This window comes from Populus alba, chromosome 19, assembly GCF_005239225.2.
Source record: "Populus alba chromosome 19, ASM523922v2, whole genome shotgun sequence".
Lineage (NCBI taxonomy): Eukaryota > Viridiplantae > Streptophyta > Magnoliopsida > Malpighiales > Salicaceae > Populus > Populus alba.
Genome location: NC_133302.1, coordinates 20,380,495 through 20,397,864, shown reverse-complemented (window position 1 = coordinate 20,397,864; position 17,370 = coordinate 20,380,495). Strand labels below are relative to the sequence as shown.

General features: G+C 32.5%; 2 protein-coding genes across 3 annotated transcripts in view; both read left to right on the top strand.

Moving 5' to 3' along the window:
• LOC118030114 (large ribosomal subunit protein uL18) overlaps nt 1–17,370 on the top strand; it is a 91,645-nt gene that overhangs the window by 61,945 nt on the left and 12,330 nt on the right. The window lies entirely within an intron of this gene.
• LOC118030109 (disease resistance protein RPV1-like) lies at nt 5,932–8,476 on the top strand. The gene is made up of 2 exons (XM_035034106.2): nt 5,932–6,780; nt 7,519–8,476. The coding sequence occupies exons 1-2, from the start codon at nt 6,203–6,205 to the stop codon at nt 8,288–8,290; spliced, it is 1,350 nt and encodes a 449-aa protein (XP_034889997.1). The 5' UTR covers nt 5,932–6,202; the 3' UTR covers nt 8,291–8,476.

Below are 17,370 nucleotides of genomic sequence, written 5' to 3'. Positions count from 1 at the left end.
GTTCATTTATTTGGATGAGTCTTTTCGGCAAGTTGTAAAGCTTGGCAATGACACCAAAATGGCTGTAATGGGGAAAGGAAACATCAAGCTTAGAATTAATGGTATAAGTCAGATGATTGCTGATGTATTTTACTTACCTGAGCTCAAAAGTAATCCTCTTAGTATTGGTCAGCTACAAGAACGTAAACTGGCTATTCTAATGGAACATGGTGAATGCAAAATTTATCATTATGAACGAGGGTTAATTATGAGTACTCAAATGTTTGCTAATCAGATGTTTATCCTTCTGGCTAAAAGAGAAACACAGGTGCAAGCTCAAGTCTCCATTCCTACATGCTTCAAGACAACATCTGAAAGTCCAGCTGATCTGTGGCACCGTAGATATGGGCATTTACATTTCAAGGGCTTGAGTACCTTGTCTCATAAGAAGATGGTTAAAGGCCTGCCTTATCTCAGTGAGTCCTCTGTTGTTTGCACAGTATGTATGATAAGAAAGCAACATCAAGAAATCATTCCTAAGAAGAGTATGTGGAGAGCTACACAGAAACTACAACTCATCCATGCTGACATCTATGGTCCCATTACACCTGAGTCAAATAGTCATAAGAGGTATATACTCACGTTTACAGATGATTATAGCAGAAAGCTATGGATTTATTTTTTGAATCTTAAATCGGAAACACTTGCCATGTTTAAAAAATTCAAAAGTCTAGTAGAAAAAGAATCTGCAAATGTTATATGTTGTCTCCGAACTGATCGAGGTGAGGAGTTTACCTCGTCTGATTTTAATGAGTATTGCAGCTCTAATGGTATTGTTAGACAACTCACAATAGCCTATACCCCACAGCAAAATGGGGTTGCAGAGCGAAAGAACCGGACGATTATGAATATGGTTTGTTGTATGTTAACAGAGAAGCTTGTACCAAAAATATTTTGGCCTGAAGCTGTCAACTGGGTTGTTCATTTACTCAACCGATGTCCTACTTTTTGCAGTAAAAGACAAGACACCAAAGGAAGCATGGTCTAGGTTCAAGCCATCAGTGGAATATTTCAAGGTGTTCGGTTGCATTGGTCATGTTCACATTCCTAACAAACATCGGCAGAAACTTGATGATAAAAGCCATCGATGTGTCTTTTTGGGGTTGAGTCAAGAATCTAAAGCTTATAGAATGTATGATCCAGTGTCTACCAGAATTATTGTGAGTAGAGATGTGGTGTTTGAAGAAGATAAGTGGTGGGATTGGGGTACTGAAGAAACTGGAAATCAAATTCTTGCGTGGGAAATTGGCAGTAATTTGCAACCAGTTTGTAAAGATGCAGAAGCAGAGCAACAAGTTGCAGAAAATGCTATAGCAGTAGAGCAGCCGATTGACAACAATAATGAAGATAATGTGCAACCAGTATATGACAATGCAGAAGAAGAGCAGCAGGTTGACAACAGTGCTACTAGTGACAATTCTAGTGCTACTAGTAACAATTCTACTGGGACAATTTCTTCATCCAGCGAAGTCATTTCCATTCCAGTTCAAGGGAGAGTTAGAAGGATACCAGCTTACTTGTAGGATTATGTAAGTGGTGAAGGGTTATCTGACTTAGATGAAGAAATTAACTTAATGTTGTTTACAGCCTCCAATGATCCCATCTCCTTTGAAGAAGCTGCCAAAAGCCTGAAGTGGAGAGAAGCAATGGATTTGGAAACCAAATCCATTGAGAAGAATGGAACTTGGGAGCTTACTACACTTCCATATGGAGCCAAACAAATTGGTGTAAAATGGGTCTTCAAGACCAAGCTAAATGAGAATGGGAAAGTAGATAAACTTAAAGCAAGGCTTTTAGCAAAGGGATTCTCACAGAAATTTGGAATTGATTATACTGAAGTCTTTGCACCGGTAGCTCGATGGGATACCATTCGAATGATCCTAGCTCTTGCTGCTTGCAGAGGTTGGGATGTGTATCAGCTCGATGTGAAAAGTGCTTTCTTGCATGGAGAGCTGAACGAAGCAGTGTTTATTGAGCAACCACAAGGCTATGAAATAAAAGGAGCAGAATACAAGGTTTATAGACTCAAGAAAGCTCTATATAGACTCAAGCAAGCTCCTCGAGTTTGGTACAACAAACTGGAGTCCTATTTCATTAAAAAAGGTTTTGAGAGGTGTCTGAGTGAACATACCTTGTTTACAAAGACAATGGAAGGGAAATGTCTTATTGTAAGTGTATACGTTGATGATCTTATTTTTACAGGGAATAATGCAGAAATGTTTCAAAGGTTCAAGAACTCTATGAAACAAGAGTTTGACATGTCGGATCTTGGGAAAATGAAATATTTTCTTGGCGTGGAAGTTGTACAACATAGTGGAGGGATCTTCATCAATCAAAGGAAATATGCTAATGAAGTGCTTGAAAGATTTGGCATGAGAAACTGCAATCCTATCAAAAATCCAATTATACCAGGTTTCAAGCTTGTAAAAGATGAAGGCAGAGTAAGTGTTGATGCAACAACATACAAGCAAATGGTGGGCAACCTCATGTATTTGACTGCCACCAGACCAGACTTAGCCTTTGTGGTAAGTTTAATCAGCAGATTCATGGAAAGACCAACTGAGTTACACCTACAAGCTGTAAAGATAGTTTTTCGTTACATCAAAGGGACGAATGAGTTGGGAATCTCTTACCAAAGAGGTGGAAAAGAGAAGTTGGTAGCCTACATGGACAGCAACTATGCAGGAGATATTGAAGACCGGAAAAGCACATCAAGATATGCAATCTTACTCAGTTCAGGTGATGTCGCATGGTCTTCAAAGAAACAACCAGTAGTCACGCTTTCCACTATTGAAGCTGAGTTCATAGCTGCTGCCTTTTGCGCATGTCAAAGTATATGGATGCGTAGAATTCTTGATGTGCTTGGTCTTGAACAAAGTGAGTGCATTGATATATTATGTGATAACAGCTCTACTATTAAATTATCAAAAAATCTTGTTATGCATGGAAAAAGCAAGCACATTGATGTTAGATTTCATTTTCTTCATGATTTAACAATGGATGGAATTGTTAAGTTAGAGTATTGTGATTCCAAAGATCAATTAGCAGACATTATGACTAAGCCTTTGACGCTTGAAGTGTTCACAAGATTAAGAGAACTGCTTGGAGTTTGTATGGCACCAAATGTAAACTGACGAAAATTGCAAGTCAGTTTAAGGGAGAGTTTGTTGTGTTCTTTTATTGACTTAGTCTTTTTATTGTTGCTGTTTTTGGGTTAATAATGTCCTGATTCTTAGAGCTTCAGTTTAGATTTGATTTCCTTGTAAGCGATTGACCACGTCATTAGTGGTTCTGTTATTTCTGATATTCCTGCTATGTAAAGGCTGATATAAAGCCTCAGTTTTTCAACTGCAATAATACAGTCTCTTGCTTTTAACAATTATTTGTGTAGCTAAGAGTTTACGAAACTGTGATTGACGAGCTCAAGAGATCAGCAACTATATCTCCTCTATCTCAGCTGGCTAGTCTTTTCCTTCTCGCCGGTGATATCCACGCAACACTTTATACAGGTTCAAAAGCTATGCATAACAAGTTCTTCCCAATGAAATAATAATAACCATTATAATATAATATGAAGTCAACAAAGTCCTCAGTACGAGCTCTAGTATAATGTGAAAGCAAAAATGAAATCGGCACACACAAACACTTAGAGCCAAGACTTCGAAAGTATTTTTAAAAAAATATTTTTTGATTAAAAATATATTATATATTATTTTATTTATTTTTAAAGAATTATTTTTACACCAACACATCAAAACAAACTAAAAAAATAAAAAAAAAATTAATCTAAAAAAAATCAAAATTTATAAAAATACTGTTTATACCATAAAGACAAATAGCTCCTACGTCCCTTTTCCTACCACATCACAAAAAAAAGAAGACCTAAAGCCTTTTGTGCCTGAGAAATTTAAAGGAAGTCAACCATGTGCACCCTCTGTAATGTCGTGAGAAAATACTTGGATTTGAATTGTTTTAATTTTTTTTTTTGTTTTTTTATATCATTTTGATCTCATGATGTCAATTACCCTGTAAAAGTTATCATCTCTGTTGCTTTTATGTTTTTTCTCTCAACTGAATGGGTTCGGAGCTAAATTTCCTTTCCAGGTTGTTGAGTGAATTGAAGTTTAAAATTCCCTTAATTCATTTTGTGTTCATTATATTTGTTCTTTATGCTTATGTCCAACCACTTGTTAAAGACAATGCTAGGAGATGATCACTTCCTATTCAAGGTGTCGTGGGTAATGCTAGAGGTTTAGCTTTTGATTTTTAATTGCTAAACATCTATTTTAGGAAAGTTCTGATCAGTAGGAGGTAGTTTTTTACAGAATTGCTCTCGTTTTTTTCCCAACTCGTGCTTGAGGGAAGATATTGAAAGCACTTTTAGAGAGTGTTTGGAAATGTAGTTATTGTTCCTTTTCAAAGTACTTTTCATTTAGAAAAGCATGTTAATAATATTTTTTTTTATTTTTTAAAAATTATTTTTGAAATCAGCACATCAAAATGATTTGAAAACATCAAAAACATATTAATTTAAAGCAAAAAAAAAAATTCAAATTTTTTTTTGAAAATACTTTTGAAAAGCACTCTCAAACAGGCTTTAACATTCACATTAAAATTCTCTCTCTCTCTCTCTCTCAAAAAGCCATCTGCATCATGTATACTATAGAGCCCATGAAACTTTGCTAGCTAAACTTTGCTAGCTAAAATAATTCAGGGTTTGCTAGCATGTTCTCTCTTTACTGCTTAGAACAACCCTCGAGCATTGATCAGTGATTCCTTTGTTGTCTTAGTGAAATTGTTGCTATTGATGATGTTGGAATTTAAGATCCTTTAATCAGTTAAACTCATCATTCACAAACATTTTGCCTTCATCAGGGAAATGAGCTACAAATAAGGCAAGCAGATCTTTACCTCAGTGAAGGCGAGGAATTGAGTTTCTATGAGTTTCAGACAGAGAAGAGAGATAGTCATTGGTTACCGTGCAGCTAATGCTGAAAAGGCTGTTATCAATCCGCCTGCCAAAAGTGAGAGACGTAGGTGGTCACTGAAAGATGTCTTCGTGGTAATTGCAGAGAAGGAATGAGGATGAGGTTCTTCTTCATCCCCTGAACATGTTATTCTTTGAAAAAAATTCGATGGACACCGAAGAAAACAACAATAGGAAGTGTTCATTAGTTTCTGCCAGTCTGAAAAAAGAAATAAATAAATAATACAGATGTACAGTCACAAGTAATTATTAGGTTTTAAACCATGCAAACATGATATATTTGATGAAATTGAGATGAATTACTTTGGGAACGAAAACGAACAATTGCAAAAGGGACAGTTTTTTTTTTTTTTTTTTTTAAAAAAAGAGGGTAGATTTTGGAACAATTGCAAAAGGGACAATTTTGGATCCCTTGTTGTACAATTGGGATTGTTTAAACAATATCCTGGACAAATTTTTAGCTTGCTTTGACTCGGCCTGCTAGGAGTTAATACTTCCACTTGAAAATGAGGGTGGATTTGGTGTTTAGTCGCAAAGGCTATTTAATATTATAATTATGATTAGTTTTTAAAATATTTTTTATTTAAAAATATATTAAAATAATTTTTTTTATTTTTAAAAATTATTTTTGAAATCAACCCATTAAAATAATTTAAAAATATTAAAAAAAAATTAATCTAAAATAAAAAAAATAAAAAAAATTTAAAAATTTAAAAATGTTTTTAAAATGTCAAAACAAACAGTCTTGTTAGTCTGGTTTTCGACAGATACATATCCGGCCAGGTTACACATCACCAAATAAAACAAAGAAAAAAGAATAACAAAACACTTGATTGTTGCGTGTCAACTTTTTCCCAATCAATTCATAACAACCATTATAATAGTATAATGCGAAGGCAGAGAAGCCCTCTAGGGCCATATCACAAATAAACAAAGAACAAGACCTGAAGCCCTTTTGTACATGGGAATTTCCAGGAAGTCAACGATGTGCACCCTCTCTACATGAGAAAATATTTGGATTTGAAACCCCCATTATTACAATTATACATGTTCCTAAGCTACTGATTCAAAATCAGCCTCATCTTTTTTCCTTGAGTTACTTCCGTTCTCTCCCTACAGACTTACCCTGCCACCAGAGTCTCACTCTTGTTTCTTCGACTGTTTCTCCACAAAACAATGGCGATGTTTTTCTTGTTTCTCTCTATCTTTTTGTTTGTTTATATCTGGAGATTCATCATACGAAGCCGTCGTATTTCTCCATCCCCATCTACTCCTTCCACCTTGACCACCGCCCAGCCACAAGTAATTAAATATGATGTCTTCCTTAGTTTCAGGGGAGAAGACACTCGTGTTGCTTTTACCAGCCACCTCTATGATGCTTTGAACCGGAAACAAATCCTAACTTTCATAGATTATCAGCTTGTGAGAGGAGATGAGATCTCGGCATCACTTCTGAAAACAATTGAAGAGGCCAAGCTTTCTGTGATTGTTTTTTCTGAAAACTATGCATCTTCCAAATGGTGCTTGGAGGAGCTTGCAAAGATTATTGAGCGTAGAAAAAATAATGGACAGATAGTTATTCCTGTGTTCTACCAGGTGGATCAATCCCATGTAAGAAATCAAACAGGGAGGTTTGGGGATGCATTGGCTAGATTGATAAAGAAGAAAGCTTTGACGATGGACAAAGAGCAGAGCTTCAGAGACGCTTTGACGGATGCAGCCAATCTATCTGGATGGAGCTTAGGGAAGTTTGAGTAAGCTCCTGAAATATATCCCATAAGAAAAATATTCGTTCATTTGTTGAGGATTTGAGATTTAATTTAAAATTATTGAGAATGATGAGCTCTGTGAATTTATATTTATTTTATTTGATTTTGAAAACGTTGTAGCGAAACACTTGTACAGATCTTAAGCTTTAGGAGACAGAAAGAAGATATTCATAATCCTTATATTAAATTTTATCAGGACAATCAATGTTTCAATGTTTTCTTCTATCGTTTCACTTGAAATTGGGGCATTAATAGTCTATTAATTTGAGGTGAAAAAGATCATGATGACTTAAAAAATACTATAAATTATATATTTTGAGATTTTCTCCTAACAACTTAAACTTTTTTAATTGAAAGGATTATATGATATGATGATTTGAGAAAACATCTTATGCATTTGCATTTAATTGATTTTCTTAGATATACACTTACAAGTAGTTTCCAATTTCAAGGATTGATTAACTGTAGCTTGAGATAAGTAGGGAGCTGCTGCATATTTCTGAACTCAAATTCATTCTCTCGAGAGGCCCAGTAAGAGAATCTTGTCCAGGTTTATGATTCAAGTGTTACATTAGCACTATCCATTGCTAATAATGATGCTTCAATTACTCATACGTGTCTAATATGTATAGATGTAGATAGTAAGGAGTGAGTCTGTTTATATGTTTCTTCTTGTCCGGTCCATTTTGGCTAACAATTAGGTGTGTTCTTCTTGTTTGTCAGGCTGGAGTCTGAATTTATTGAGAAAATCATTGGAGATGTTTCGAACAAATTGCAAGCCATGTCTTCAAGTCACACTACGGCTGGTCTATTTGGAATTGATGTTCGCGTTAACAAAGTTGAGTCTTTGTTAAAAATGGAATCTCCAGATGTTCTCATTGTAGGGATACAGGGAATGGATGGTATCGGTAAGACAACGATTGCTCAAGCTGTGTGCAACAAGGTTCGTTCTCGATTTGAAGGAATCTTTTTCGCAAACTTTAGGCAAGAATTAAAAACTGGTTCCATGGCTGATTTGCAAAGAAGCTTTCTTTCACAGCTGCTTGGCCAAGAAATTATGAGCATTGGCTCCTTTAGTTTTCGAAATTCTTTTGAGAGGGAGAGACTTCGTCGTAAAAAGGTTTTTATTGTTCTGGATGATGTGGATGATTTCATGCCTTTGGAAGAATGGAAAGATTTGCTTGATGGACGACACAATTCATTTGGTTCAGGCAGTAAAGTTCTCATAACAAGTAGGGACAAGCAAGTGCTTAAAAATGTAGTAGACGAAACATACGAGGTTGAGGGGTTGAACTATGAAGAATCTCTTAAACTCTTTAGCTCAAAAGCCTTGAAGAATTGCAACCCCACAATTGATCATAGAGAATTGATAGAAAAGATTGTAAGTCATGTACAAGGCAATCCGTTGGCTCTTATAGATTTGGGTTCCTCTCTCTATGGTAAAAGCACTGTAGAATGGTGCAGTGCATTGAATAAACAATCCATATTTCTTTAGAAGATTTGAACAAAACCGAGCTATAAAAATATTAGATGGCTTTTATTGTCGGCCTGTGATTTTTTATATAAGCACGCTCAGTGATGAGTGTCTCATAACTACTTCTCATAACATGCTAGAAATGGCATTTAGCATTGTTCGTGTAAAATCTAAGTTTCCTGGAACAATAAACAAGACTTGGTTTTAGACCTGGTTTCCATTATGATTTACCAAATTGTGCCCATTACACCATAAATACATGAAAGATAAAAGACTTCTGGGGAAGGCTATACTCACATCTTTAGGGCCATTGTAAGAAGCAACCCACCGATAAATAGTCTCTAACTTAATGGTCGAATGCACGCCATTTTTATGGAATACATCAAATGATCTGAGTACTTGCACAATATTAAAAAAGTATGAAGTTTGTTTTGAACATTATCAACTTAGAAATCAACATGTGTGTGTGTGAAAGAACCATTGACCAAAGCACTGTAACAAATAAGAGTATACCTGACTGGGGCCAATGATGGCAATAAATTGTAAATTATAAGGTCTTCTCACACTCTGAAACCAAGTTCAAGCTTGGTTGGCAAGAAGAATGTGAGGAAAGCAACGAAAAGGAAAAGAAAAGAAAATATGGAAAACATGAATTTATATCATTGGTTCTATATGATAATAAGAAAGCTCATAAAATCAGTCACAACCCAATACTAAAAGATATTTATTTTAATAGAGAAAATGGCGGTGAAGATTGGTTTAGCAAGACTGGGATGCAAAAACAGGGCATTTTACAGAATTGTTGCTGCTGATAGCCATACTCCAAGAGATGGCAAACACCTTCAAGGTGTTGGTTTCTACTACCCCTTAGCAGGTTCCCTCTTCTTCTCTTATTATTTTCATATGCTCAGTTCACATGAAGATTTTTTTTTCTAATTTGAAAGACCTCGACTTTGAAGGCTTATTGGGTTTATTTTCAGGTTCTCGTATCATCATTGCATGGTATGTGTAGATAACTTTGTTACTCAAGACTTAATCTTTGTGGATAATGCATTTTTAATTTTATTTTCTTATGTATATTTAGTTTAATATGACCATTGATAGCACTGATTGTTCATAGTTCATTCTGTCATCAGTTAAATAAATATATATAAAAGAGAAAGGAAAAGGCCGATTTATTTGGATAGATTGTGGTTTTGCAAAATCACAGATATATTAAAATCAAGATTTAAAATAGCAGATTTTTTGAAACTATGTTGTTTTCTAAACAACAATTAAACCATATTATTTCTCTAACTGTATCATTTTTTAAAAAATTCCAATTATAGGGGCAGACTAATATAATGAGTAATATAACTCATTATTTCTTTCCAATAAAATCATAATAACCATTATAATATAATGTGTAGTCAACAAATTCACATCTTTTTCCTATTCTGAGCTCACTTTCCATGTCCCATGTAATGCAGATTAACTGTTAAAGGGGCTGCATACAAAGGGAAAACCTCGCACAGAGAAAAATAAAAATCTAAAATTTAATTATCAGTAAATCTAACGTTTAAGATAAACTGGAAAAAAAAAGGATAAAAAACAAATGTGCCCTCAGTTCACATGAAGATTAATTATCTGTAAACCCCTTAGCAGGTTCCCTTTTTTTCTCTTATTATTTTCATATGCTCGGTTCACATGAAATTTTTTTTTTTTCTTAATTTTAAAGACCTGTACTTTGAAGGTTTATTGGGTTTATTTTCAGGTTCTCATATCATCAATGCAATCAATGCATGGTATGTATAGATAACTTTGTTACTCAAGACTTAAACTTTGTGGATACTGCATTTGTAATTTTATTTTTTTATGTATATGTAGTTTAATATGATCATTGATAGTACTGATTGTTCATAGTTCATTTTGTTATCAGTAAAAGTCTCAATAATATATTCATAGTTTTTAATTTTAGTAGTTTTGTGGGATAATTCTCATCTATTTTAATTTAAATCTAGTCCAAACTAAGGTTACTGGAGGCCAGAAATGAGATGCAAAAACATTCGTTTTCAGGTTCTCATAAAATCATTGAGTATTTCTTTCCTCTTTCGTTTTTCCGCATAAGATTGGATGTAGGCGTAAAATGACATGCAAGCTCACATCATGAAAATGGTGAGGATCAAAAACATTCTATCAAGTTGGCAAAGCAGGCCCAAAATCACCAGTTGTCGTTATCAACAGTCAAAGCACTGGTGACGAGAAACACGTAATTTCCAAACTCAGCTTCCCGAACACGCTGCCCAAGCACTTGCCAGGAAGACTACTTAAGGTCAAGTCGTCGTCCCTGCCTCTCTCCTTCAAGACGACTTCTTTTTCTTCTTCTTCTCCACAATAAATAAATATATATTAAGGAAAAAGGAAAAGGCATCTGCCGATTTATTTGGATAGATTGTGATTTTTGCAAAATCACAGATATCGAGATTTAAAAATAGCAGATTTTTTTGAAACTATGTTGTTTTCTAAAAAAAAATTAAACCATATTATTTCTCTAAATGTATCATTTTAAAAAAAAATTCCTATTATTGGGGCAGAGTAATATAATGAGCAATATAACTCGTTATTTCTTCCCAGTAAAATCATAATAACCATTATAATATAATGTGAAGTCAACAAATTCCTCTATACGCGTTAACACTTGATCGAAGACTTGATGCCCTAATAAAAAAAAAAACCCGAAGCCTTTTATACATAATAAATTTCCAGGAAACACAGAATTTACAGGAAACACGGCTTTTTGGAGACACTGTTTAAAGAATTGTTGATCATATTATTATATTCTTGTAAGAATGATGATACAAATTTAATTGTAAGGTCACGTCGTCGTCCCCGTCAATATGGCTATTATTGCAGGAGCATGAAGAAGAGGATTGGCCCATCCCCGGTCATGCACACGTGTTTGCGGAGAAATGTCACATGTGTTGTCTAAAGAAACATGGATGCTTGTAAGATGCAAATGTCTCTAATTCACTTTGATTATAACTAAAAAGGATTGGCCCATCCCCTCTCCCTTCCTCTCTCCTTCCAGACGACTTCTTCTTCTTCTTCACGCTGAGAATTATTGCCCGCCATTCTTTTGTCTTGTTTTGATAATTAACGAGACATGAAGCCTTTTCTACATGGGAAATTCCCAGGAAGTCAACAATGTGGGACAGAAGTGTTTATATATTAATAAAAAAATAAATTTGAAGAGAAAATAACAAAGGATCCTAAAGCTGCTAATACGCTAAGGGAACAACTAATCCATTTGAAATATTAAAAAAATTATCTATCACAGTTGTGATATGATGATACACGAGAATATATGTTTCTTCTAATTACAGCAATAATTGTTGGAGGCAAACCATTACGCAGTCATGCACACGTGTCTAACCATTAAAAAAATGACGTCGTTATGCTTTAATACAGTCGTAAAAAGTGGTGTTGGTCTGCGGACAGTGGCGGAGCTAGAAGTTTTTAGATGAGGGGACAAATTACTAACAAATATTATATTATAGATATATATTAGAAATTAATTCAAAATATATATAGTAATTCATATCAAATAAAATTAATTTAAAAATACTTTAAAATAACAAAAAATTATATTATAATTGTTCTTTTTTATTTTTTATATTTTAAAACCGTTTCATAAAACTTATATATATATATATATATATATAATAAGTATATTGATTAAATTATACTTAATCATTTATAGACATTTAATTGAGGAATAATGTTTAATATTTGTGTAAGAGAAATAATGCTTGGAAAACATGTTTTCTACTTGATATTTTAATTATAAACAAATCAAGTGAAGAGATGCCAAGAATAATGGTTTTGTATGAATATTAATTTATTTTTTTATAATAAAAAAATATTTAATTGATTAAATTAACATATTTAAATATATTCATATCAAAACTTTTCAATTATCATAAATTTTAATATTTTTAATAATTAATTAACAAAAAATTATAATTAGACAATAAAACAAATAAAAAAGATGTTGAAAATTTATCTAAAATATAAAAACAAAAAGTAAAATAAGTTAATTACTTAACTGTACTTGAAGAAAAATTTGTATATTAGATAGAGTTAAGGAACGAGCTGGATATATATACAAGAGAGAGGCAGGGAAATCAAAAAGAGAAATTTGTATAATTAGGGTAAGAAAAAGAAAGGAAGGAAATGAGCTGTAATAACAATTTTTTTATGAACCATTCACTATATTATTATATTAATATTTTAATATAAAAATATTAAAAAATAATTAAGGGGGCAATTGCCCCCTTTTGTACCTATGTGGCTCCGCCACTGTCTGCGGAGAAAAGTCACATGTGCTGTCTAAAAAAACATGGATGCTTTTAAGATGCAAATGTCTCTAATTCACTTTGATTATAATTAAAAATTTTACTTCAATTATTTTACCGAAACACCCATGAATCCTAGTTTTTAAAATTTTACTTCAAAGAATATTTGAATCCTTTCTGTCCACAAGACATTATTGCTTGGGCAATAATAGCCATATGGATGGGTGGGGACGACGACTTGACCTTATATCTTCCTTGAAATTACGTGTTTTCTTTTTCCTTTATATATATAAAGGAAAAGGCAAAAGGCATCTAAAAAAGAAAAGACATCTGCCGATAAAAAAGGAAAAAAGAAAAGGCCTACACCGTCTGCAACGTGATTAAAGCTATATTTTTTAAAAAATTAAATTTTTTTATTAAAAATTAATATTTTTTCTATGTTTTAGATTATTTTGATGTGATAATCTTAAAAAAAATAAAAAATAAAAAAATATTATTTTAATTTATTTTAAAATAACAACAATTAAAAAAAATCACAACTATTCTTCTAAATACATATTTAGTTTAAGTCATCGTCCCTTCAATATAGCAATTATTGCAGGGGCATGAAGAAGAGGATTGGCCCATCCCCGGTCATGCACACGTGTTTGCGGAGAAATGTCACATGTGTTGTCTAAAGAAACATGGATGCTTGTAAGATGCAAATGTCTCTAATTCACATTGATTAGAACTAAAAAGTTTACTTTAATTATTTTACCGAAACACCCATGAATCCTAGTTTTTAAAATTTTACTTTAAAGAATATTTGAAACATTCCTCAGTGCTTCTAAAACGGTTAAAAATTAATTTGTCTCTAATCATTATGACCAATAATTATCGAAAGCCACCGTTAAGACAAGAAATACATAATTGCGTAATGTCAAGGCAACTTAGGTTCCCAAACACACTGCCCAAGCACTTGCCTGGAAGAGTCGAGGTCAAGTCGTCGTCCCCATCCAAATGGCTATTATTGCCCGACCATTAAAAAGATGATTGGCCCATCCCCGGTCCCTACTCAAGACAACTTCTTCTTTATTTTTATTATTTTTTTTATTTTTTTCTAGAGTAATATAGTTATTTCTGTTATGAAAATGTTAAAAAGACCAAAACACTCATGGATATTAGTTTTAAGAATATTTAAATTATTTTTTTGTACTTCTAATATGTTTAAGAGTTATTTTGTCTCTTATAATTACGAATAATTTTTAGTTTTTTTTTTAATTTTAATTTTAATTAAAAGACATAGCAAGTTGTCCAGCCCTCTTCGTTGACAAAGAAATAATTTAAATTTTCATGAATAAGAGTTCAATTGTTTTGAGCTTATCTAAGTAGCTTAGTTTAGTGGCAATCTATTACTTAAACCCTACACTAACACTAGAATAATTTAATTTTTCATCTGATTAATAATTTAAATCTTAAATTTTCATGAATAGGGTTAATCTTCATCTGATTGAATTTAAATCTAATCCAAACTAAGGTCACTGGATCAAGGTTTTAAGAAAGAGCATTTCTTTCCGCTTTCGTTTTTCTGCTTAAGGTTGGATGGAGGCCAAAAATGATATGCAAGCTCGAAAAATGGTAGGGGTAAAAACATTCTATCAAGTTGAATTTTTTTTAATTTTTTAATTTTAAATTATTATTTTATATCAAGTTGATGTGCTGATATTAAAAACCCGACCAAGGGCCGAGTCCCGAGTTTCATGGGTTAACTCGGTTCAACCTGGAAAAATTAAAAAAAAATAAAGTTTTAAGAACTTCTTCTTTATTTTATTTTTATTTTATTTTTTTCAAGAGTAATATAGTTAAGAACTTTTATTTTTTATTTGTTATGAAAATGTTAAAAAGACCAAAACATTCATGGATATTAGTTTTAAGAACTTTATTTTAAGAATATTTAAATTTTTTTTTGTACTTCTAAAATGTTTAAAAATTATTTGTCTTTGATAATTACAACAATCACAATGATAAATGAATCTTATAAAAAAATTTAATAACTAGTTAAATGATAAAAAAAAATAATTATTTTACTGTTTCTTCTTCTTCTTCTTCTCGTCAACAGTCATGATGACGAGAAACACGTAATTTCCAAACTCAGCTTCCCGAACACGTAGATGGGAGAGAATAGAGAAGAGATGAAGATTTGATCAAGAGGGAGTGAGGGGGTCGGCCACTAGGTTTGCTAGGTTAGAAGAAGAGATTGAAATGTAGAACTGTAGATGAGTTTGGAAGCTATTTATAGTATTGATTTTTTATTTTTATTTGAACCGGTTTGGTTTGGTTTATTTAGTTTTAGCCATTTAAAATCGAAACCGAACCGAACTGATTTTTTTTTCTAATCGGTTTTTAGGTTTTTTTCCACACTCCTAGCTAACATGAAACTCGAGACTAGAAGAGATGAAAGAGAGAGGAAAGAAAAAAAATTGTTGGAGCCAAACCATTACGCCGCCATGCACACGTGTCTGACCTCCAGAAAGATGACGTCGTGATGCTTTAATACAATTGTAGAAAGCGGTGTTTATCTGCTGAGAGATGTTGCATGCACCGTCCAAAAAACACGAATGCTATTTAGATGCAGGCCCTATTTTGGTGTGCTAATCTCAAAAATAATTTTTTTTATGTCTTCAGATTGTTTTGATGTGCTAATCTCAAAAATAATTTTTTAAAAAATATCATTTTCATACATTTTAAAGTGAAAACCACTTTAAAACCGCAACCGATACCACAATCTCAAACATGCCCTCAATTGTCCCTAATTCACTTTGATTATAACTAAAAACCTTCATGAAAATAAAATAAAAATAAAAAAGCTTGGACATTAGTTTTATTTATTTTTTTAAAAAAAATATAATTATTTTATCGAAACCAAGTTCAAGCTTGGTTGGCAAGAAGAATGTGAGGAAAGCAACGAAAAGGAAAAGAAAAAAATATAGAAAACATGAATTTATATCATTGGTTCTATATGATAATAAAAAAGCTCATAAAATCAGTCACAGCACAATACTAAGATATTTATTTTAATAGAGAAAATGGCGGTGAAGAAGATCAGCCTAAGAAAATGGCGGTGAAGATTCGTTTAGCTAGGCTGGGATGCAAAAACAGAGCATTTTACAGAATTGTTGTTGCTGATAGCCATACTCCAAGAGATGGCAAACACCTTCGAGTTGTTGGTTTCAACTTATTCTCTTATTATTTTCATTTGCTCAGTTCATATGAAGATTTTTTTTTTCCCCTTAATTTTAAAGACCTGGAATTTGAAGGCTTATTGTGTTTATTTTCAGGTTTTCATGAAATCATTGAGTATTTCTTTCCTCTTTCGTTTTTCCGCATAAGGTTGGATGGAGGCGTAAAATAAGATGCAAGCTAACATCATGAAAATGGTGAGGGTCAAAAACATTCTATCAAGTTGCCAAAGCAGGCCCAAAATCACCAGTTGTCGTTATCAACAGTCATAGCACTGTTGAAGAGAAACACGTAATTTCCAAACTCAGCTTCCCGAACACGTTGCCCAAGCACTCGCCAGGAAGCGCACTTAAGGTCAAGTCGTCGTCCCCGCCAGTATGAAGAAGAGGATTGGCCCCATCCTCCGTCCCTTCCTCTCTCCTTCAAGACGACTTCTTTTTCTTCTTCTTCTTCACATTAAATAAATATATATAAAAGGAAAAAGGAAAAGGCATCTGCCGATTTATTTGGATAGATTGTGTGTAATGAGGTGGAAGAAAGCATGTAAAAAGAAGAAGTAATTATAATTACATGGCTGCATGCCAATTATATTGCCAAAAGCAGTAAACAGAACCACGATTATGATTTTGAATCGCTTTTATATTAAAATCGTAGTTTAAATAGCAGTTGTTTTAAAAACTATGTTCTTTTTTAAATAAAATTAAACCATATTATATATTTCTCTAACTGTATCAATTAGTTTTTTTAAAAAATTCCTATTATTGGGGCAGAGTAACAAGTTTTTCCCAATGAAATCATTACAATCACTATAATATAATTGGAAGTCAACAAAGTCCTAGTTCGTGCAAACACTTGTATCGAAGACTCGATGCTCTTCCTACCAAATCACAAAAAGAAAAAACAAATAACAAGACATTAAGCCTTTCTGTCCACAGGAAATTTCCAAGTAGATGTGCACCCTCTCTAACGTCTGAGAAAATACATGGATTTGATTTTTTTATTTTTAATTAATTTTTTATATTTTTATATTTTTAATATACTAAATTAAAGATAATAGAGGGTATTTTTAATGTATTTCTAATAAAAAAATAATTTAAAAATTAATCACTAGTATAATATCAAACAAGCTCTCTAACAAGTTTTTTTTCAATTAAATCATCATAACTATTATAATATAACATGAAAGCAAAAAAATTCCTCAGTAGAGCAAATACTTGGACGGAAGATATAGAAAATGTTTACTAGTAATAATTATTTTTTAAAGTGTATTTTATTTAATAATATATTAAGATAATGTAATTTTTTATTTTTAAAGAATTCTTTTTGACACCGACATATTAAAACAAACTAGAATAAACTAAAAAATAATAATTTTAAATAAAAAATATAAAAAATCAAAATATATAAAAACATTGTTACAAGCAAAGATAAAAGCGCCTTTCCTTTTATGTGCATGGCAGCTCCCTTGGGCTGCTAGGGAAATTATAATGTATTAAATTTTTTTTTTATTTTTTAAAAAATTATTTTTAAATTTAGTATATTAAAAAA